Below are 24,475 nucleotides of genomic sequence, written 5' to 3' on the forward strand. Positions count from 1 at the left end.
AAGAAAGATGCCAACACTTCATCCCATCCCATCCCATGCCATACTATTCCTACTGCATGGAAGATGGATCGGATCTTCCTGGAAAATGCCTTCCACTATCACGGGTTACAATGAGGCATTGTATCAGACCAAGGTCCCAGTTCATTTCCCAATTCTGGTGGGAATATCTCAGACTCCTTGGTGTCAAGTCCCTCATCTTGTCATAGACTAATGGGCAACAGAGAGTGTCAATCAACTCTTTGCTGCTTTTTGAGCTACCACAAGGATGACTGGCTTCTCCTTCTGTGGTATGCCAAATTTGCATATAACGCCTCAATCCAACATAGCCCATTCTTTGCAAACTATGGCTTTACCCCCTGCTTCCACCCAGATTTGCCTGTGAGTTCCCCAGTACTGCCCCCCCTGGATTTACCTTCCCACCTACACCAGGTGTACGGGGAGCTCAAGGAACACTTGCAGTCTGCCAAACAGGCCTATAAGTACCATGCAGACCCAGACCATCCGGTTATCTCAAATCTGGCCATAGGGGACAAGGTGTGGCTCTCTGCCCAGAACCTTAAATTCAGCTGCCCAGCCACCCAACTAGACAACCAATGCCTGGCCATTACAGAAAGGGTAAAACCACTGGCCTTCAGTTTACAGCTTCACAAGTCTCTGGAGAGCCACCCCATCATTCACATCCCACTCTGAACACCCTGCACTGAGAACCCATACCCAAACCAAAACCACTCCAACCTACTGCCACCACCCATAACATAACATGGACAGGAGGAATACTTGGTACACCAAAGCCTCAACTCTTGCTGAGTTAGGGGAAGGCTCCAGTACCTGGGGAGCTGGGAAGGCTGTGGTCAAGTTGAGCAGTCTTGGGAACTGGTAGAGAACATTCATATCCTAGACTTATTGTGAACGCTCCATTAAACGTATCCTGAGACACCAGACCTCACTTTCAAAAATCAGGGCCTGCAACGGAGCCAGTCTAGAAGCCAGGCAAGCTAACAAGCACAGCCAGCCTGCAGTGGGCTGCCTGATTCGGTGGAAGACCATCCTTTGAGCCCAGCAGCAGTTGCTCAGCAGCTGTTCAAAGCAGTTACCCCTGGCTGTGATAGCTCCTGCACCTGCTTGTATGCGGCATCAGGCCCAGCACCACATCTGCCTTGGATCCAACCCTGCCACTGCCTTGCCTCGCTCCAAGTAACCCAATTCTGAGCATCGACTCTGAATCCTGTGATGCCTGCTCTAACCCTTGGCACAACTGCCCACATGCCTGTCCCTAAATTCACACATGGAGGGTGCTTTCCAGATATGGCTCTCCTATTTCTTGCAGGGTATGGGGTGCTGGATGATTCCCCCACCCCATGACACTGTTTTTCCCCTCTCACACCAATCTTGACCACCTGGAGGCATCTGCACCATGGGAAAGGGCAAAGACTGGGCAGAGTTAGGGGAATAGTGCTGGGATGGCTGGATGGCCCAGATTACCCTCTCTCTCCTCTGGACTGTAGGCACAAAAGATACACCTTGGTGCTGTATTAGCTTTTCTGCAGTGCCCTCCCTGGTGCTCACTGTTGCCAGACCACCTCGTCACCATACTGTGTGATTGCAGAGGAGATGCATGGATTCCAAGGCCAGACGGGACCACTGTGATCATCTAGTCAGAGCGCCTGTGTAACATCTGCCATAGAACTCTCCCAAAATAATTCCTGGAGCACATCTTTTTAGAAAAACAACCAGTCTTGATATAAAAATGGTCAGACTCCACCACAGCCCTTGGCATATTGGCCAATGCTTAATTACCCTCACAGTTGTGCCTTACTTCCAGTTTGAATTTGTCTAGCTTCAACTTTCAGCCAATGGATTTTGTTATTGGGGTCCAAGCCAGTGTGGAAGTGAGGGGATTCTTACCGATTTTCTTCCTCCAGGGGTGCTCCTGTCGATTTTACCATGGGAAAGGGCAATCTAGACTTTTCAGGTGCTCAGCAATAAGAGGGTATGGGTGCTGCTGTCATGGCAAGCTGGCCTTTTCAAAGGAACCCAGTGACTTTCCAAAACTCTGTTGCTTGGGAGAAAATTATGGAGTTTCTTAGGGAAAAGGAGGGAGAAGATCTGCTGCACTGATCCCCCATACACACGATTATGCCTATTTCGCAGGGCAGCCAGTCTTCACCTGGGAACCACACAACACAGTTCGGTGGTAGTGGGGAACTGACTGGCTTGAAGTGAGAGAGAAGGTTCATGACTATAAATCAGATGGTGCATTGGTGGGGAACCTTAGCACCATTGCTGATAGACAAGCTTGGATAATAGGCTCAGGAGCTATGGGGCACATACATAACTGGCCTGGATGGGACTACGAATGAGAAACAAGGGACTCCCAATCTCATAGACTTTAAGGTCAGAAGGGACCATTATGATCATCTAGTCTGACCTCCCGCATGATGCAGGCCACAAAAGCTGACCCATCCACTCCTGGAATAATTCTCTCCCTTGACTCAGCTGTTGAAGTCCCCAAATCATGATTTAAAGACTTCAAGTTGCAGAGAATCCTACAGCAAGCGACCCCTGCCCCATGCTGCGGAGGAAGGCGAAAAACCTCCAGGGCCTCTGCCAATCTACCCTGGAGGAAAATTCCTTCCTGACCCCAAATATGGTGATCAGCAGAACCCCGAGCACGTAGGCAAGATTCTCCAGCCAGACCATCATTGACCATTGTTACTAATTACCAGCGATGGCACGTTATTGACCTATTGACTAAAATCACGTTATCCCATCAAACCATCCCCTCCATAAACTTATCAAGCTTAATCTTAAAGCCAGAGAGGTCTTTCGCCCCCACTGTTTCCCTCGGAAGGCTGTTCCAGAACTTCACCCCTCTGATGGTTAGAAACCTTCGTCTAATTTCAAACCTAAACTTCCCGACGGCCAGTTTATATCCATTTGTTCTCGTGTCCACATTAGTACTGAGCTGAAATAATTCCTCTCCCTCCCTGGTATTTATCCCTCTGATATATTTAAAGAGAGCAATCATATCCCCCCTCAGCCTTCTTTTGGTTAGGGTAAACAAACCGAGCTTCTCGAGTCTCCTTTCATACGACAGGTTTTCCATTCCTCGGATCATCCTAGTGGCCCTTCTTTGTACCAATCTGAGTGATGTCTTCTCTATTTTAAATGTGGATTTTGTGATCGACCCACCACTGCATCATACAAGACTGGGGTAGACAAGTGTACAAAACCAAATCTTTATTAAAGCAGTCATAGGCAAATCAGTGGTTTAAGTCCACTGAAACTTGCCACTTATGCAGAGTAGACTCAAGAAGCTAACTGGATGAAGACATAGGACTCTTTGATAGTTGTTTGTGATTTCATCTATCTACTTATATGGCCCTCACCACCATGGTAGCTGAAAGACTCCTTTGAAGGCTTCCCTCCAGCAGTTAGTTTTAAAAAAATATATAAAGATATTAATGTACGTAGTTTCTAATATCATCTAGAATGTACAGGTGGAGGTCAGGTGAAACAGAAATTCAACAATGTAATTCACAGATAACCTGTTCAACTGCTGTTAATTCCAGGGCATTTGAGATAAACCCTGAAATAACGTGTGCATATTTGCATTCCAAGGTTGGCGGTGGGAAGGACACTGTTTTACATGTTATTAGTTAATTCTTCCATTCACTTGGACTCTCAAATCTTTAAATAAAACAGCTATATACAATAAAGCTTGCATGTTCTGAAGTCATGTAAGCATGCATATGTATATACTATACATGGCATGTGTTTATTCTAACACAGTCAACTAACATAATATCTGCTTGGCTGGTTGCATTATTTTTAAGACCCCCCCCTTTACCTCCTGCAATTGCTGTTCTTGCCCAAGTATATAATGATTAATGTGTCCTTCAGCAAATGCGATCGGATCTGTCTGATTGTATTAGTTCCTGTTCATTGGCGTTACTGAGCATCAATCACGTTTTAATCAGAGCTTGTGTACATTGACTTTTTTGTAAACAGCCTCAACAATGGGGCTCACTGTGATCCTGAATTAAGTCCTTAATGGCAACGAAAACTAACTAAAAAGAAGACAACTTTCATATATAATCATGCTTTTAATTTTTGAATGCAACCATGTCTGTTTCTAATGTGCCACTTAACCTGTTAAATACCCTAAAACTAGATTAGCATTTTTAAAGAAAATGCCATCCTTATATTTGTAATCATTTTTATTAACGCAAATATCGTTATGGGACTCCCCTTAAAGTCCCCAGGTGCTAATAGGCCTGTCTTCCCTTTTGCAAAAAGCTGTATTTAAAATATATATATTAACATATCAGATCATCTATCTTAATATTAATGTGTATTTTTTAAAAAGATGGGAACTCTTCCTTAAAATACACCAGTACAGAATCCATATATTGTGTACTGAAATAACAAAATAATTGCCACTTATACGAGCAAGATCACATCTCCTTGTTCAGAAGTGTCAATGCAAGTGTCACCTAATGATGAAAATTGGTTGTGATGTATTTAACTCTCGTTCAGACTGTTAAGAGGACGTGTACTAAGTTTAGAAAAGAAAAACAAAAATAAATTAAAATAAAATGAATGTTGTCTTTTGTCAAATGTCTGACCAAAAGTTGTGCTCGCTGGTTTCTTAAGATCATGCCAGGTATCCCATCCATTTTAATAAGCAGTGTTTAGTGATGGATTCAGAATTGTGCAAGATTAACTATCCTCCCACATATAAACAGTGTGATAAAGTAAGCCTTTAAAAATGGAATGCTCCCACTTAACGAGGACCGGTTGATTTCATACTATGTTGACCTTTCTGATCTTTCAAGTGAGAATTAGACTGAAACAATTACTCTCATTTTAAACCCAATATTGAATAATTCTTGTATTATTAACATGTAGCTATCCAGATACTTTGAGGATGAGAACATTTTTGTTCAGCTACTGAAGGAAGTACCTGAGAGTGCAAATGCATGGCTGCCTACAAGCATAATGTCTTAGAGCTCCCATTTAAGGATGGATGAAATGGTTTTGAAGATATTAGGAGACTCCTGAAGCTTTGTGATGGTTTTGAAATGTCTGATTAACTCCCCTATCCTGCCCATACTCACACTTTTTTGCAGTTCTGCACTCCCAGGTTCTGGCTGGGATATGTGTCAATATTCCCCCCAAAAGGCTATTCAGGTGGTCTTTCCATCCTGACTGGAAGCAAGTAGTACTAGGACTCTCATGAGAGACTGCTGTTCTGAGGTTTCTATCTACTCTCTGCAGGTTCAAGAGGTTCAGAGAAGTACCCAAAACTCTGGATGCTTAGCTAAAGCTGAGCCAATCCTAATTTTCAAACATCTTGAGTCATGCCCACCACCAGCAGTCTTCTCTAGGACTGGTTAGCGCTGGCCCAAGATGTGACACCTTGGGTGTAGGCTAAGACACTGTGGAGGATTTTACCTCAATGTGGTCACTGGCTAGTAGTCCATAAAATAGAAGAATTTACACAATGCTGAAACGTAGCTAATTCCCAGTATAAAATAAATTAAACTCAGGTAGAATATCCCAAAGGCAATGGTCTTGTAGCTTCAGTTGACTGAGTCACTTAAAACTAGGCTGGATGAAGTACTTGGGAATATGCTATAGGAAATGTTTTTACATTAACAGGATGACCCAGTAAGTCTTTCCTGTTTCTAATTTCCATGATACTCTGGGGAATTCTATGAATTACATGAGTCGGTATATCTGTGGAATTGTGAAACATCTGCACACCTATTGGGCTAAAGAAAGGTACTTTATAGCTAGAGAAGGAACCATCAACTCAGTAGAGCAGTTCCAGGTCAGAGATTACAGAGGAATATAGTTTTCTCTGCATGAAGAATATGGTGGAAGGTTGTAGCACCTCAGTAAGGAGAGAACCTCTCTCCCTGGAGGAAAATAGGAACTGAGCAAAGGCAACTATAGTCCAAAGAAAAGAATGTATCTAACAACATTATAAAGCATGATTTTGTATCTCTATGTGTGTTATGAGATAGAAACTCGGACCCATTTTTAGATGTATGAGGGGATGCATTTCGCTTGTATGGGTCGCATGCTCTATTATGTGTCACATACTCTACTCAGTCCTCACAGGGACCTGCCATTCATGTCAATGGGAATGCTGTGCAAGGAGTGAGAGCAGTATCTGACAACTAGGTGGTTCCTAGAAAAGGTAATCTTATCCTTGTTGTTATGAAGGAGACAGTGGTATTAATTATATTTACTTGGTATATCATAATACAGAGATGAGTTATAACTTTATGGGACAAATCCTGCTCTGTTCTACCAGAATGAAGCTAAAGCCTAAGAAATAAATGAATAGAATTTGGTCCTATATCTATAGCTCCTCCACACACACAAATTGCATGACATTAGAAGAATGCTTCACAAACGGTGACCAGTGGTCTGCAAAGCACTGACTGGCTCATCCTCCCTCCTTATTTTCAGCTGCTAGATTGGATTTACAAGGAAGCTACTTTGTTAACTTGCCTGAGCATGAGCTTCCTTAGCAAAACCCCCATGCAGGTGGGTTGTGAAAATGTTTTTTTAGTAAGTCCTGTTTTCTTTTTATTCTTTCAGCCCATTTTGGTGCTTTTGGTGGAAATGAGTGGAATTTGATTTTCTCCCAGTGGCCGTGTGCGGAGAATAATGATTCTTAAATTGTGGCTGAGTGGGTGAAAAGGTACAACAGCAGTAAAAGACTGGACACTGATATGGAGAAATGTAACTTGATATGTACAATAACCACAAGTTACAGATTTATTGATTATACTCCATCCTATGGCAGCCCCTCAGTGAAATTAAAATAGTGATGAACATAAGGATGGGTTACCTGTCTGATCCATTCCATGCACATTCAAACTTGTCAAAGATGCAGTCATTTTCATAAAGGGAACACAGCTTGCTCCTAAGGTAATCATGGACCTGTTTAGCAGAAAAAGACAGTGCAGTTTTTACAAATCTTTGTTTTAGAATATGTCCTATACTATTGCTCTTACAGGTTTGTAGATTTTACAAAGATAGAGAGTACTTCTGTCTCTTAAACATGAGGTCTGTGCTTTTCTATAGTTCAATTAGAAGAGTGCTATAGAATTAATGTAGCAGGAAAGCTCTGGCTAGAGCATGCTCTTCTGAGCATACTGTAGATTACCTCTCTCAAACATGGTTGGTTCCTGTTAGTGTGAATTTCTGAACTCTAGCCTGATTCCAAAACAGATCTTCCCAGCTGATACAGCAGATGTGCTAATGAGAGAATGAATCATCTAATTTAAATAGTAAATAATAAAAATCCAAGATCTATATAGACTTCCACTTACAATATAGGGCTGTGTGAGAGAGGTCCCTGCTCCATTTATAAAAGCTGTGGTGTTACATTATACAGCAATTCAGAAGTAAAGGATAGTAAGATATGTGGTGTCTTATTTACATAGACTAGTACCCAGAATGCTCTCCTGCTCAGAATGCTCTCCCGCTCTGATAGCTCCGTCCTATCAGTGATGATGTCTGAGATCTGAAAACAAACCATGAGTTCTTATCTTGCATGCTTTGAAAGTAAGATTCACAGAAGACCTTGTTTTAGGCTGCATACTTCTATGGAGTGTGAGTTTATCATACAGGACACAACTCATGTGCATTGCATCGGTCCTTTAATGAATTCAATTTTTTCCTTCTGTACGATGTTCTTCACCCCCACATTGAAATAAGGAGTCAGACAATTCCTGCCTGCACAAGGCCTAGTAATCCAACACCTCCATCCGATATGAATGTTGTATAGATGACTTCTGAGGAAGAACCATATCAATGCAATGTAGCATAAGGACCAAATTTAGTCCTGCCATAAGAAGGTACCCCTTCCATTGAAGTTCATGAAAAGTACGTCTGTTTCTGTCAGAGCTAAATTTGGTTCTCCTGACTGTGGGGTTCTCAGCACATGTGCAGGATCCTCTGCTGGTCGAAGGCCTAGAATCTTCTCCAACAAGATACTTTAATACCAGTTTCACTGTTCTGTCTGGCTAGTTCACTCAAGTGTTATTAAAACTAGAACTGTTTGCAACAGCTGCACTGTACTGTAATGAACAAACTTGCAAATTAACTCAATTTTGTATGGGCTATAAATTTCTGTCATGGATCAATTTTCAGAATTAGATTAATGAGCATCCTATGCTATATATGATCAAAGTATGTCAGCTGAACACGCTATTTACTTAATAGCTAATAAACATGTGGGAGATGTGGATAGAATGTTTCCCAGTTAAATGCATTTACTGAACGTTGCACATTGTGGTGCACATTCATGTTGGGTGCTTCATGTAACCTTCATAATGAGATCATTCCATCTTCCCTTTATTGATAGCCACCAGATTTTTTTCAGCAGAAATTGGCTGGGTTCCCTAATTGTCACTCATATCTGAGGCGACAATCATTGTCTCATTTGTTAATATTTTTAAATGTATTACAGGATTGGGACTATTTGTGTTAATAGTGTTTATTGTGTTAATTTGTGTTATAGGAGTGGGGCCTTTTCATCAGTATCCTGATTGCCTCGCACAAAAATCAACACATGGAAGAAACTGACAAAAGAGGATGGGGCAGGATGAGAGGATGAAGCAGCAGTAAAATTGTATACATAGTATTCAGTGGTCTCAGATCTCCACCTGCCTAGCTATTTTCATCTTTTCATGCTCTTTTTTCTGCTATCTGTTCCATGTGCCACCTGTCCATTGTGACTAATGCTCCCTTTGAAAAGTGTGTTCAGCTCTACAACTTTTAATAAGCTATGCAGTGCTTTGTGTTTCCTCCACTTTCATTCTTCCTTCTGAATTTCAGAAGTTCTTAACTCCTCGTTATCAAGGTACTGATGCTCTATCCACAGGCTTTCACAAATGCCAGTGCTCATTTGTCAGCTCTTCATTCCGACGTTTCTTTTCACTCTTGCTCACACTGATACCCTCCAGGATAACTGTGAGAATCTTCGTGGTTAAAAATTTGAACATCTGTCCTGTTTTTCCATTGTCATCTCCCACTCATGGAATGTTGAACTGTCCTAAAGATGAGGTTATCAAATCAGCATCCATTGCATCAGTAAATTAAACAATGTACCAGAGGCAACCATGCACCAACATTACCAAGATCACTGCTGTGCTGGCCTCTGTAAAGGCAGCACAGCAGTCGTGCGGATGATTCCAGATGATGACTTCATCCCTCCCTGCACCAGTCAGCAGAGCGGTTGTGGAAGGGAGCACACATAGCTACCTCCTTAAGAGTGGCACGGGGTGGCTTTCCCTGGAAACTCTTGGAAGCTCCACATCACCTCCGTGGTAGCTCAGTGCTACAATTTTGCCCTGTATTTCCTACCCTCGATGCAATGGATTGATGTGACTGACCATTTAGAAACACGGTTTCAATGGGATAATCTGTGGCCAGTGGCATTGCAAGAAAACACATTTAAAAAAAAAGTCTAAGACCACAAGCAATAAAAGTACTTTTGTTTGTACACTTAGGTTTTTTATTATTAATAATTATTATTAATTATGATAAAATTGATCTACTGCTTAATGAATTCTGGAGGTAAAGCCCACACTATCATGGTTTGATGATAAAACTGGATTTTATTGTCCAAGTATTGCTCGTATGTGTTATCTCGCCATCTATGAAAAATGTTCCAATTTCCATAAAAGCTGTTGTTAAAGATTTGCTACCAGAATTTTCCTTTCTGGAATCATGCTCCTCTGTTATGTAAGCCCTTGACAGAATTATCCAGACATTCTACGCTCTAGGGAAACACTAGGGAGCTATTTTGTTGGAACAAATTATTTCAGGCAGGGACTGTCATGACAAAAGGCACATTAGTCTGAATTATTGTCATGCCCACTTTGGGATCACACTGATACTAACCACAAACATGGACAAGTTTGGTTGTTGCTAACAGAGGTCTGTATTATTCTGACCCCAAGGTGATGAGGCCTTAGAGAATTACATGAGAGATCTTGTTTAGAAGATGTCCAAGAAACTAAATTCTGTCAGTGGAGCAGTTATAAAACTTGTCTTTTCTTGACCCCTATGGAAAATCTCCTATGGTGACCCTTTACGGAAACAATCTCATCTAGCCTCCAAAATATATACATCCCATATGTGCACATGGCACTTCACAGCAGTCCAAATTTAAATCCAGTAATATACAATGATGACTACAACAAGGGAAGACCAGGCATAGTGGATTAAAAAGGCCAAGGGTTGCAATCATATACCATGTTGTTGTTTCAGTTAGCAATATGCTTTAACAGTTCTCTAAGAGCAAGTCATATATGAGTGACGTGAGGAGTAGGAGGAAGGCCGGTAAAATGGTGAATGTGTCAGAGCAATAGAGATGAAGGGAAGGTGGAGGGAGTGGATAAGGGCACAGGCAGCAAAAGAAAGACAGAAGGATGGTTCTGTAAAAAGGAGAATGTGGTGGGGGAACACAGCGAGGGTAGGATGTGATAAGCCACCAAAACTGAGCAAAGTCAATATGAGAGTTTTAATATTAGTTAACTGGGCTGACTATGGGAAGTTGTGATGGCTTCCTCTTTGCTGCTAGTGCAAGTGCCAGTTGATTCCAGACACCTGAGGCTTTTTGTTGGCTACCCCCTTGAGGGAGAAGGAGGCTGGGAGCTGAGCATGAAATGGAATCATGTTATGTGGATTCCTTCTAGCAATTAAAGGGGAAACAGAAAAGAAATAGGGTACAGTTCAGAGCACATCAGAGGTATATAATTTTTCTCTAACTTTATTTAGTGGCAATAAGCTCAAGATAATGCAGTTCAGAGTCCCGCACAGGATGTATTGGAAGTCTGCATGTCTTTATAGTTGTGCCTTATGAGAACTTGGCATTTGTTAAAGTAATTAGTGCTAGTATGAGACACATTACAAAGACTAGTCCAAAATACAATATAATATTGGGACAGAGTAATGAATATTATTGATGGGATGTGAGGATAAAAATTGCCCCGACCTTCAGTTACTTAATGTACATAAGTTCTTGTTCTGAAGAACACATTTTTACAATGGATGTCCATAGTGTTTTCTAGTGTAAAATAGGAGAAAATTTAGACACAAAACAGTAGCAACATGGAGAGACTGATACAGTAGATCAGTAGTTCTCAACCAGGGGTCCAAGGCCCCCTAGGGGGCCTTGAGCAGGTTTCAGGGGGCCTTCAAGCAGGGCCAGCATTAGATTTCCTGGGACGCAGGGCAGAAAGCTGAAATCCCACTGCATGGGGCTGAAGCCCAGGGTCCTGAGCCCTGTCACCCGGGGTTGAAGCTGAAGCCTGAGCAGTGTAGCTTCATGGGGGCCCCTGAGGCATGGGGCCCCAGGCAACTTCCCCTGCTTGTTACCCCCTAACGCTGCCCTGGCTTTTATATGCAGAAAACCAGTTATTGCGGCACAGGTGGGCCGTGGAGTTTTTATAGAATGTTGGGGGACCTCAGAAAGAAAAAGGCTGAGAACCCCTGCAGTAGATGACAAAGCAAGTCTCTTAACATGTGTCATATCCTGAGAACATGATGATTCACCACACTTTAAAGCAATATTAATGTTATAGATGAGAAATCGTTTTACACTACAGTAAATAATTGCTACATGGGTTATGATGCATTAGATGAAATGATGTAACTCAAATATTCTTATTTATCTTGTTTCTTGTTTATCTTATGTTTCACTTTCCTTTTTTTGTATGTAGGCTTTTCTTTATTTGTTTGCAGTTGGAAAGGCATAACCCGTAGATACAGTCCACCAAGCCCAGATTTTCATAACTGTGTATGAGCAAATACATGTCCAATTTGCACCCACAGTTATTGTGCTTACATGTGCAGTTGCACTAATGACATGTACAAATATCAATATGTTAAAAAATGCACAGTTCTGAAAATCTGGGTCTTAATTGCTGCCTTCTGAGTACATGTCAAGGTGTATAATAATATTTCTTTATTAATTTGCATTTGCTATCCAGACATTGGTGTGCCTGTGGCCTAGTGGACATAATATCTGCATGAGAAAAAATATATTTTAAAAAAGTATATTTTTGAACATTTTCTTTTTTCTATAAAATCCAGAACCATCTTTTCCAATGAGAAGAGGACAAAAGGCTGCAGAAAATAGCCTGAATTTATTGAATCCTAATCACTGATGTTATACTGTCCTACGAGGCATCCTCTCATAAATCACTCTTGATCTTCCTTGTTTTGTTAGCTGCAAAGGGTTTATTTATACCAATGGCATCACTATCCTCTCTACAGTGGGTAAGTGTTTGTCTTTTCTTTTCAATCTATAGTTTCATTGAAGGCAGCAAGACCTAGTTTTAGACTTTCCATCTTTTTATAAGCTTCTGATTATTGCAGTCAGTACTGAAAAATTTACATTTTACTCATTCCCCACATCTCTGCATGGAGAAATATAACTTTTTAATTGGCCCCACTGCAAGGTGTCAGGTTGATTTAAAGGTGGCCAGCTTATTTCAAAGATTCCTACAGGAGGAAATAAAAGCAGATGTCAGACTCAAGACAAACAGGTTGGCCTGACCATTTCTTTCCCTCCTGGGAGAAGGCTGCTTACCACATTAACATATATGCAAAATAACACATTGCCAGAGGTCCTAAAATCTTAGACATGGATGTAACATACCAAATACTGTTTTATTTCCCTCACTTCTCATCATGTTTCACATAAGAACCAAAATCTCTAACACATTTATCACTATCAGGGCAGTTAAGTTACTGAAGAAAGTCAGTTTTGTGGCTTTACAGGAATGTAAATTGGCATTTTCAAAGGCTAATATGGGATTTAGCTACACAGCTCCTACTGAAACTAATGGGATGTGTCCCAGAAACCTGAGTCTATATTGGCTGCTTGTACAGTTAAAGAGAAAAGGAAAACAAGACCCTAAATACTATTATGGTGGGATTTGGCACTCCTGATAAGCCAGACTCCTGAGTTCTGATTAAATGTTACCAGGAGTTCAGGTAAATAATTAAAAAAAACCAAACCAACCCCCACAACTCTATTCCCAAGGCAGGGAACACGGGCTTTACCTCCACTGACCTAGAATGTGGGATATATACAGCAGAATATTCATTTTCAACTCCTCATCTCCTGCAGGGCTGTCCATAGCTAGGCATTACTGACCAGCCCAACTGTACTTTTAAAGGTTGTCATTTTACATGTGCTTATGCAGAACAGAGTTTTCAACAGCTTTTTCCCATTGTATTTTTGCAACAAGGACTTTTTGGGGGCACACTTGTCCCACTTTGAGTGATCTTAGAATATTTTAAACTCAGATTGTTCTTACCAGATAGCACAGGCTCCAGGGCCCAAATTAACTATTGGTTGAAGTCAGCAGAATTGCATGCTCCAACATTGAATTAGTCACCTCGTGTGAGTCTCACGGGCATTAGCTAAACTCCCATAGTGATGACAATATTATGATGTAACAAGGGTTTCTTTTGGGATTAGGCAGTTCAGAACTCTAGGAAGAAATCTACAGGTGGGATTTTCAAAAGCACTCAGCACTGGCCTAATTCTGCTCCCCCTAACTTAATGGTGCAGCTGAGCACTCTTGAAAACTCTACCCTACATCTTTCTTACAACCATTAAATTGTGGAGTTGCATAATGAACGTATTGACGCAGAACTGAAGAGATGATTCCCCTTGATATAGGCAGCAGTTGTTTTAAGGGCCAAATTCAACTTTGGTATAGCTCCATTGACTCCAGAAGAGGTAATGCTCTTTCACCAGTGCTCTTCAAGCTCAAGTGAATCATATCTACTATTTATTTTAAAGTGACTCTTGTATAATAGTCAGAACAAGCACTGCGGATCTATAGTGTGCTATGAATATATTTGCAATATTGAGATGTTTTTGCAGCGTTGCCCTTTAAGACATAGCAAACATCTACCTGATATGTTTCTATAGGCTTCGTTTCCATGTTCAGATCCCAAACTTTGACAGTGAGGTAATCCCTTGTTAGCATATATCGGCCACTGTGACTGAATTTAACATCCGACACTGAAGAGATAATTTCTGAAAAAAACGATCTGTTACTGGGGTCTTCTGGTTCTTCAAAAACTGTGTTTTTTTAAAAAAAAGAGAGAAAAAGAAATTAGAATATCATAAAAATGTTTCTTTATACAATTCTTTATTATGTGCTTCTCTATAGAAATAATATGGTTAAAGGTACAAATCCATACCATATAACATGAATGATATGGCTGTTAATTTCTTCATGATATCTTTAAATAAGAATACAAGATTCACATTTTAGAACATGGGCTTTGCCAGTTTTGGAGGAAGCAAATGTGATGGCTCAGTTAAATGGACTACAGATGATGTCAGTTTAGAATTGAGTAACAATGATAGCTTAGAATTATCATTTATTGTTTGTATTACACTAGTGCTTAGGAGCCCCCGTCATGGACCAGACCCCATTGTTTTAGGTGCTGTATAAACACAACAAAAAAAGACAGTCCCTGCCCTAAAGAGCTTATAATGTGATTAAGTGTGTGTGGTGCCTTTCATTCAGCATGATCCCAGACTATATACAAAACTATACTCATAAGAATCATTTCATCCACCAATGAAGTACAACCACCTCTGTGTTTAAAGACAGCAGCCGTTGAAACTCTTTTTGTTTTGTACAGCCCTATGAAAAAGCTGAGGACAGGAAATGAAACAAATTTTCCATTTAAAACTGGTGAGGGAAGGTTATGTATTAAATGGAAATTAGTCACGATCCTGCAAAATGCGACAAGGGATCGTTCATGCCCACAAGAAGTCAAGAACAGCGTTGTGCAAATAACTGACTTTTCAGTTCACTGGCCAAGTCAAAAACTAAAACTGAACTGTTTTGGGTCAACCCAAAATGATTTTTAATTTTTTGGCAAACCAAAAAGTAAAAGAAACAAAATGTTTTGGGTAAATCAAATGAAACAAAATGTTTTTTCATTTGACCAATTTTAACTTTTTTTTTTTAAATTGCAGCAACTTTCAAAACTAACTTTTTTAAAAAAAAAAGGAAATTAATTTCAAAACTGTCAAAACAATTTTTTTTGACTGAAACAATCTTGTGAATTTGACATACTTTGGCAAAATGTTTTGGTTGACTCAAATCTGCATTTTGGCAAAAAAAAAAAAAAAAAGTTTATCCAAAAACCACTGCCCAGCTCTAGTCAAGAACTTCATTTTACGAAATATCTCTAGAAGTAGAGGTCCCTCATGACATGATGGGATCAGCTGGTTCAGTAGTGACACAGTTAGTGAATCGCCATCGCTATTCTTACACCTTGTTTGTCCTGGGAGGGCTTCCATCCCATTACTGACCAGCTGCAACCCTGCTTACACTGGGAGATGTATATATTATTAATGATTTTTTTCGTAAGAAAAAAGTCCTCTGCATCCTCTGCCAAGGAACTTGGGGTGCTGTACAATATAATAAAACATTAATTATGGCTGAGATTTTCAAAGAAGCCTAAGGGAGGGAGGTACTCAACACTTATGAAAATGGCCTCTCTGAAAAATTCTGACCTAAAATGAAGAGTTAAAATTAGTTAAATATAGTATATGCTACAGTGTACAACAATAATAATGCACTCAGGCTTTTAATCTGAAGGGTTCAACATTTTTCAAAAGGAGAATTATCATCCCTATTTCACAGATACAAAAACTGAAGACTTGTAGCTAACAATAAAATATCAGGTATATTTCAGATATCAACATGAAATAGAAATATTAATTAATGTTGTAACACAGGGCCTACAGGCCTCAGGTCTGTAAGACAATAGCTTAGCTAAACTGAGGCCTAAGGCCTAGAGCAGTGGTTCTCAGACTTTTGTACTGGTGACCCCTTTCACATAGTGCAACCCCCCGCTTATAAGTGAAAAACACTTTTTAATATATTTAACACCATTATAAAAGCTGGAGGCAAAGTAGGATTTGGTGTGGAGGCTGACAGCTTGTGACCCCCCCCATGTAATAACCTTGAGACTCCCTGAGGGGTCCCAACCCCCAGTTTGAGAACCCCTGGCCTAGAGACTTGACAGAAGCAACTATCTAGTAAGTGATCCCAGATCATAAGTTGTCACAAGATGTCATAAGACAGAATATTGCATTAAGCAAGTGTTGCTAAACTGCTGATATTTAGGAAACGTATATTGCAATGTACCAGTTAAAGCCGGTTAGAATATTGTGGAGATTTTTGCAAACATAGGAAATCAGCAATGTGCCAACCACAAGTTGTTATAGTGATTGAGTGACATAAATGTTAATGAGTACAAAGAGAACTAATAGCCCAAGCACCCATCAGGGTCTCCTGACTCCCAGCCCCCTTTGCTAACCACTTAACCATACTTTTTCTGCATGTTAAGTTCACAGTCTGAGATGAGATGAGATGTCTGCAAGTAACTGAGGGAAAGAGTTTACTAAGTATTTAGATAAGTAAAGTGGCTTTCTCCCCCACCTCACCCTTAAAGCAAAAGAATTAAAATGCATTTATGTGTGATTACTTTTTGTAGTCCACCAAGAATTTACTTCTCAACAAAATTCAAAGGATCTAAGTTACAGCTTCAGAGAATCAAAATAATGTCACGCTGAAAAATAAGAGAGCTGACTGACTGTGGGTTAACTCAGAAAATGATGGGCAACTTCCTTTGCGGATGGTGCGTCAAATGCAGCCATGCTTGCACATGAGAATAGACTCTCTATATTTAAACACATACAACAAATCTAAATGATAATTAACTACATCAAAAGAGAAAAGAAAGAAAGAAAAAACTTTTCAGCTTGAGAGTAAACGAACACCTTTAAACAGCTCTCTGAAAATGTGCGGAGACATTCAGTAAGGTAGATATTTTGTAATTATCCTGTCAAGTTTTCAATAGAAGTCTGATGAGCACAAAGCAATTATCATCTCTCACACCTCTTCCCTTTAATCTGTCCAAACCGTGTATTGTGAATGGCAGGAATTTCATCCTCCTAATTATGATGTAAAGTTGTTATTAAAACCAGGAAAGAAAAAAGCCACTAAAATGCTCTTTCATTTATGGCAGTGATGAGTTTTCTCCGTGCTTCTCAGCTTACAAGCTCTACAGTTCTGGCTGAGTTCTGCTAATGATTTCAAGAGGAGTTAGATCAGAACTGGTGTGCTCTCTATTTCATTACATAGTCATAATGGTCATGTACAATAGTGGCCCTGATTTAAGGGAAATACTTAGGGTTCTCTCATCATCTACAGTATTCCCTGTTTTCCTATATTTACTACAGTAAATACCTTGAATACTATAAATCATGAGGTTATTTATCTGAGAATATTGATTGAGGTATTAAAGTCAAGGTTCACTACCTTTTTTAAAAGGTATTTTCTTTATATGAGAGAAAATGGAATTTAGTAGCCCTGCTCTGCTGTAAGCAACTCCTTTAAACAGAGTAGCTAGCCCCAGGAAGATCATCTCAGTGTAGGGAGCATCTTTGGGTGGTTTTGTGATCTCTATAACACCCCTGTGTGCAGCGGATATAAGAGACATGCTAGGGGAAAGAGGAGTAGCTAGGACATACCAACACACTGAGCATCTCTGCCTGCTATATTAGTTTGCTGGAGTCATTATCATCCGTGTAAGGTAATTCACATTGGAAGACCAGTAGCCCAGGATCAAGAGAGTGCAAAGCTGCCTCATTAAACTGGGAATTGGAAACAGAGTTTTGCTGAAAGCTGCTTAAAAACCAAGTTATAGTTCTCTAGCAACTACTAAATAACTTTGATAACTTCTAACTGTCTACCTTCAGTTATGAAAAAATGGATTTCATACTCCAAATGCAATTGTCCCTTCTCAATGTTAATTAGATCAAAATGCCAACGCTAATTGTCCAAATGCAAACCATTGCACAAGCTGATGAACACAATCATCAGTAATCGTGTGTCATTTGAATTTTCATTTAACAGTACCTAGATTTAAATATGGTCTTGATGGTAGAGGCAGTGCTATCATTAGCTATGAACTAATCTGATGCAGTTATTTGTTTCACACAAGTTACAGCAAATCAATATATTTTTACAAAAGTTTGATTTCCTATCTTTGTGACTCTGTAGGTTTAAACTCAATAACTTCCCACTTCTTTCTTTTGTTTCTACCCTACTAATCTCAATGCCTGACACAGTGGAGAGGACCATATGCAGGAACAAGTAGGGAAAACAGCATGTACAAGGGAGATCAGTGGCTCTGTAGAATAATCCCCCATCTGTCAGGCTCTGCAGCTTATAAGGGAGCTGTTATGTGAAAATGATAAAGAATGACAGAGAAAGTTACCTTCTTCTAACACTTTCCAAGGACTTTATTAGAATAAACAAAGAACATTAGCCCTTAAATTTTGCTTCACTGCAGAACTTCCACCTTGAACCTCTTCTAGCCCCCCTCTGAGCTCCCTGGCTTCTTGCTACAGATTTAAAAACAGTACCTATTTTCACAGAAAAATGTCTGAGTGCGGAAAGGGGAAAGATTGGGTTGATGGATGTGCTCCAGAATATTGCTCCCCTACAGCTTGTAGACAATTTGCAGCCTAAAATCATATTGCTTCCTTCTAAGAAAAATCTGAAGGAAACTCCATGAGTTGAAATCCAGATTTCTTTGCCTTTCCATAGGTTTCTTAATGTAGGAGAGGAGGAGACAATACAGGTCAGTGTGTGTAACATAATACCTCTGTAGCTTGCCTTTCCACCATTTTAACTTGGGCCTGATTTTGCAACTCCTTACTCACATGTCGGTGGGCTTACTCATATGAATAGGGACAGCCTGTGCTGGTAGTGTTTGCAGGATCAAAATCTACAGAGGCAGCAGTTTTGTCAACAATACACATTGTTATTCAGTCAGACTGATACTCATTTTGAATGCAATATCACTGCTATGTTGATAACATACTAATTTACTTTATCAAGACAATTTTAAATACATACAATCATCATTAGTTACATGATCACATACTATTTCTTAAACTATATAATATATGACAAGTTTTTTTCCCTACATCCGTGTAAGTCGCATCATCTAAAGTGCATAGTGAACGAGACACTAGTGCTGTATATAAGTGATTTGTACAAACTCTTTGTGTGGCATACACAGAAGTACAATGGGGCAGAGTTCAGGTTCCATGTGAAATATTGACCTTGGGAATTTCCTGACTTAAAAGTTCTTAACTGCAACTTTAGTGTTTCTTCATATTGTTCCATGTGGAATTATATATTATGTAAAGATATAGAGGGATGTGTAGGGGAAGATTTTCAAAGGCACGAGCTGGAGTTAGGTGCCCAAATCCCATTGATTTTCAACCAGAGTTCAGCACCTAACAGTCCTTTGTGCCTTTGAAAATCTCCCCTATAATTACATCATGTGTATTCAATGAAAAAAATCTAATATTCATGTAACTTTGATGAGGAATCAACCATTAAAAAGTTAATGAGTTACAGAAGCCAATGTTGAACGCTCAACTTTAACTCTTCCCATTTGTGTTTGCTGTAAAAATGTTTTTATTTTATATTAATTACCAAAATAGATGATAATATGCAAATTGGACTTCCTTATTCCACCTTATATTCAATATACATATACTTTAGGTGCCAGGGAATACTAGTGCAGAAGTTTTCAGTCTGTGATTTGTGGCCCACAGGTGATCCACAGAGTAGTTGCTGATGGTGTGTGGAGAGACAGCCAGTCATCTCTTGCATCAAATTCTTCCTCATCTCCGGATGCTAAATTACAGTAAAATACAGCTAAAATACTTTGTTTCCCAATATTATTTTCCACATATGCAATTGCTGTAGATGAAACAGGGATATGAAGCGATTGGGAATAAAAGGGAGGTGGTCCTACAAAACAACACTGGTATTATGCACTCTCCACTATGGAAAAAATGTGAGAGCCCCTATTCTGGTGTGTAAAACAGATTGGAACTAAGTGGATATTTTAGAAGTCATGTGTTCTCTTTCCCATGAGGAGCCAAAACATAATTTACACCTGATGAAAGTATATTAAAAAAAGTTACATTCCTGCAGAATGTTTTCCTTTGTTTGGCTGGACTGATTTTCTGAGACAGTGGGCACACACAATTTTTACTAGGCTCAATGGGAGCGGTGGGTATTCTGCACCACAGAAAATGAGCCCACTTTTGTTTGGTTGCTTAATGTTAATCATTCAAGTGTCAAAATTTTAGCCTATCTGTTCATGATTCTTAACACACACACACACACACACACACACACACTTCACAGTATACGGATGCAGTATTGCCTCAGTGCAACACAGCACAAACATTTGTATCTTAAACAATTGAAAAGAAACATCCATGATACTTTATATCTCATAAAAAAGACCTAGTGTAACTCTTCAAACTTTCTGAAAACAATTACTTTCCCCCCAAGATAGAGAGTTTCTGTCCTCGATACCTCTGACTCAATGGACATAAAGCACAGGCTCATCAAAACATTGCTATAGGACAGGCAGTTTCAAAATAGAAATATTAATAATGCTACTCAAAAAACCAAGTGATCTGTTTTAAAATTGAAACAATAACAACCCCCTAAGATATAATGGGTGATGGTGTTAGAATAACCATCTATTATCTGAAGCTATGCTACACAGTTATAAATTCATATGAAAGAAATAGTATATTGGTAGGATAAAAGAAATGTCAACTGAACACAGTTAAATTAGTCTTTCATAGAACTATAAAGGAGAGATCTAGACAGCACAATCTCTGAAAAGAGCTGTTATCAAGACCCAGGAACTCTGTGGTAACTGCCAGGCTTTTCTACAGTTGAAATACCAGTAAACTAAAACAAGCAAACAGTAAGGTTGATGATAATGTCACATAATTCTAAACAAGAGAGGTGAGCCTTGGAACTTGTGTTACTGCAGATCAAGAGCAGGATTATAGACAAAAACAAGTTTCTGCTATTTCAAAGCAGAATGGATTCAGGGTAAAGCTGAATCATGCCTACATACATTCGATAACATGTAGTTATCAGAAAAACATAAAAAACAAAAGTAGTCCTGCAAGATGATGGAGACTCCATATAGATGGCATGAGATTCTACTGTGCAAAAGATGAATTCATAAATGACATAAAAGGATGTTCCACAGAACATGCAAATGCAATCTCCTCTGACTGGACTTATGGAAAGTCATGTCATAAGTATGGTGGTTCTTTTGATTCAGCTAGGATGATTTAAGCTATTTGCTTCCCTAGCTGAAAACATCTGGCTTTTCACTAGCCCAAAAACCAGGATGAAAAACTAAGAACTGGATACTTAGCTGGCACTTCCTTCTGGGAGTAACTCAAGATGTGCTCCAGATAAGCACCATATTATTATATTTAATTATTTATATTGCAGAAACATCTAGGAGAGCCAGTCATGGACCAGGACCCCATTATGCTAGCTGCTATACAAACACAAGACAGATAGTCCCAGCCCCAAAGAGTTTACAATCTAAGTTAACTCATTCCTTCTTTTAAATCCTTGAGGGAAGACCTCAGTGATCTCAGTGGAAGGCATACAATACTACTTGAAATAATGGTACCTTGACATTAATGGAATTTTGAGACCAGCCATTGCAAGTTTTCAAACGGAGCTGGAGAATTTATGTACATTCATTCTGCTTGATAGGTAATAAAGACTTTTATACATGTAGTTTTATTTTCAGCTGATTAATTGTTTTTTCTAAGTTAAATGCCCCTCAGAAAGTATGACCTTGAGTTTAAAAGCCTGTAAATGATTTAAATGTACAGGACAGATCATCAGCTAATATAAATCAGTGTATTCCGTATGCTGATTTATAACAGTTGAGGATCTGACCCATAATGTGTATTTACTTCTCTTTCACTAATAAGATTCATTCTATAGGTCTACAAAAAATATTTTGATTTAATATGTGGTTAATGAAGAGTCTTGAGCCTAGAACATTCATTACATTAGTTCAGCATGGTACGTACTTTAACTGCGCTTAGGTGCTGTGAAACTAGAGCTTAGGGACAGTACATCTTCAGTTGTGTCAAATGAAATTGACAACTTTTCAGACAAAGATAGAGAAGTTTGAACTAATTAATGTCTGGTTTTAAAGTAAAGGGGCCAGATCCTCAAATTATGTGAATCAGTACAGCTCCTTTCATTGCAATGGAACTATGCCAATTTAGAGAATCTAGTTGAGAATCTGGCTGAGGATTTTACTATTGTTTTAACATTTGGTTAAAGTATTGTAAGGGGTTATTGTAGACCAAGCTTACAGTTACAGATCACCTGTAATTGTACCTTCTTTTTAATTTTAGAGGAAACAAAGTATTTTTGAATCATTAAGTGCATACTTGGGATTAACATGTGGTATTTGGGTGTGCATGTGTGTGCACAAGAGAGAGAGGCGAAAGCTTAGTTATTAATTATCCTTACCTAGGTGTGGTAATTTAGAACTGAAATGAAACTGTATTAATTGTTAGCAGTGTTGTTGTAGCTGAATTGATCCCAGGATATGAGACAGACAAGGTGGGTGAAGAAATATCTTTTATTGGGCCAACTTCTGTTGGTAGAAGGTACAAGCTTTCTTTCTTCTTCAGGTCTGGAGTTGGAAGCAGACGCTTCCTTCCCCAGATCTGAAAAAGAAAAAAAGAGCTCTGTATAGCTCGAAAGCTTGTCCCTTCCACCAACAGAAGTTGGCCCAATAAAAGACATTACCTTTCCGACCTTGTCTCCCTCTATTGTATTAAGTAAGTCATGGTTCAAATTTCTAACTTTGGAATAATTTTTGGTTGAGCTGTCACTGACAGTTCAATAAATTCTTATTGAAACAAAGCTTGACTAGCAAATATGCAAGGTCCTGCACTAACTAGCCATAGTTTCCATACTGGTACCAAAATCCTCTCCCCAGAATCACAGAGAATTATTTTAGGATGTTATACTGCTGCCCATCACCGTAATGTCTGAGTGCCTTCCACATAAAATCAATACCAATGGAGAAAGTCTCTGGCGCTTGGCATTGCTTTAACAATTTGTGATAAGATTTTGATTACTAATATTTATGTACTTTTATTCTTTAGTTCTTTACATTTTAACTTCTTATTCTTACTTTGTAAACCCTCTCATACATTCAGCTTTGTTTTGCTTTTTTTGTAATTTCCTGTTCATCTTTCAAGTCAATATTTATTAATAAAATATATACATTTATAAATATTCTTGAGTCTACTTTAGCTAAGAAACATGAAATTCAATGATTTCATATGAAATATAGCCTGGGTAATTAATTAATGACAACTATTTAACCCATGTGTTTTATGCTCAGATTCCCAACCTGTTTTAAATCAAATACTTTAGTGAAATGCATAAACATCAAAAATTAGTTTTGAGGGCTGCATATCCATTTCACTTTCATGTCATTATCTGTCCTTATATGATAAAAGGTAAAATTTCTCAAAAAATAATCCCGCCTCCCCTTTAGATTGAAAATACCAACCGCCAACTAGCACACCTTTGGCCAGTGACCCAGGATTAAAAGCAAGACTTCTCATCAATACAGCTAGACAGTATGAATTTTAAATGTAAACCACCAAATCAATATCTAGGAATCTGTTTTACTATCTGGTATTCTACAGTGAGTTGATGCAACTTGTCACAAGATGCAAGGGACAGTGCAAGAGGGCTGAACTAGATCAATACGTAAAGATCAATGGGGGAGAGCTTCGCTCTAGAGATGCTTATATTAAATGTTGCTTCACTAGGGAGTTTGTTAATAAAGAGTGGTGCTAAAGAATCACATGCAAGGAAATGGGGGAAGGGATGGAGTAATCTTACAGGCAGAGCATCATTAAACCACAATCTTGCAAAGATTTATAAACATGTTTAACTTTGAGTAGGTCCCACTGAAGTTAATTGGACATGTGACTACTTGGTACATACAGTTAAGCAAATGTATAAATCACAGAGATTGGGGCCTAAGACTAGGAGAAATAATGCCTCCCCCCTCATTGAAATGGCATCTTGAATGAAAAATGGAAATTTGGAAAGACAATGGAAGATGTTTATTTAAATATATTAGATTGCAATAAAAAACAAGACAGCAGTTTTAACTGAATAATTAAAGAAATCTTACAGTAATTATTTATTCTAACTGGGTGTATGTGTTTTGGGAGGTTAATGAAACACCTTTTTAATCATAAATCATTTATGCCTGCTTCAGTACTATATTTTTTCTTACTATTTGATAGCTACAAGTACATAAATCAGACAATTTTCTTTTTACTTTTATTTAATTTTAATATATTTGCATAATCAAGGGGAAAGATGCATAACTAATAACTGTCTTTCTGCAGGAGCAGTTCCTAATTTTCATTATCTATTTTAAATTATTATCACAGAAGTGCTCTACACCAAAGACAATCTTA

The 24,475-nt window shown here is 39.0% G+C and overlaps 1 protein-coding gene across 2 annotated transcripts in view; it reads right to left on the reverse strand.

Annotated features, from left to right (window-relative positions):
* Positions 1-24,475, reverse strand: part of PPP2R2C (protein phosphatase 2 regulatory subunit Bgamma) — a 277,274-nt gene that overhangs the window by 9,948 nt on the left and 242,851 nt on the right. For both annotated transcript variants that reach the window (XM_024204522.2, XM_024204523.2), the window contains 2 exons: positions 13,965-14,134; positions 6,869-6,960 (listed from right to left, as the gene is read on the reverse strand). In XM_024204522.2, coding sequence (XP_024060290.1) covers positions 6,869-6,960; positions 13,965-14,134 — 262 coding nt within the window. The remainder of the gene's footprint in view (positions 1-6,868; positions 6,961-13,964; positions 14,135-24,475) is intronic.

This window comes from Terrapene carolina, unplaced genomic scaffold, assembly GCF_002925995.2.
Source record: "Terrapene carolina triunguis isolate 2854851 unplaced genomic scaffold, T_m_triunguis-2.0 Scaffold66, whole genome shotgun sequence".
NCBI classification, from domain to species: domain Eukaryota; kingdom Metazoa; phylum Chordata; order Testudines; family Emydidae; genus Terrapene; species Terrapene triunguis.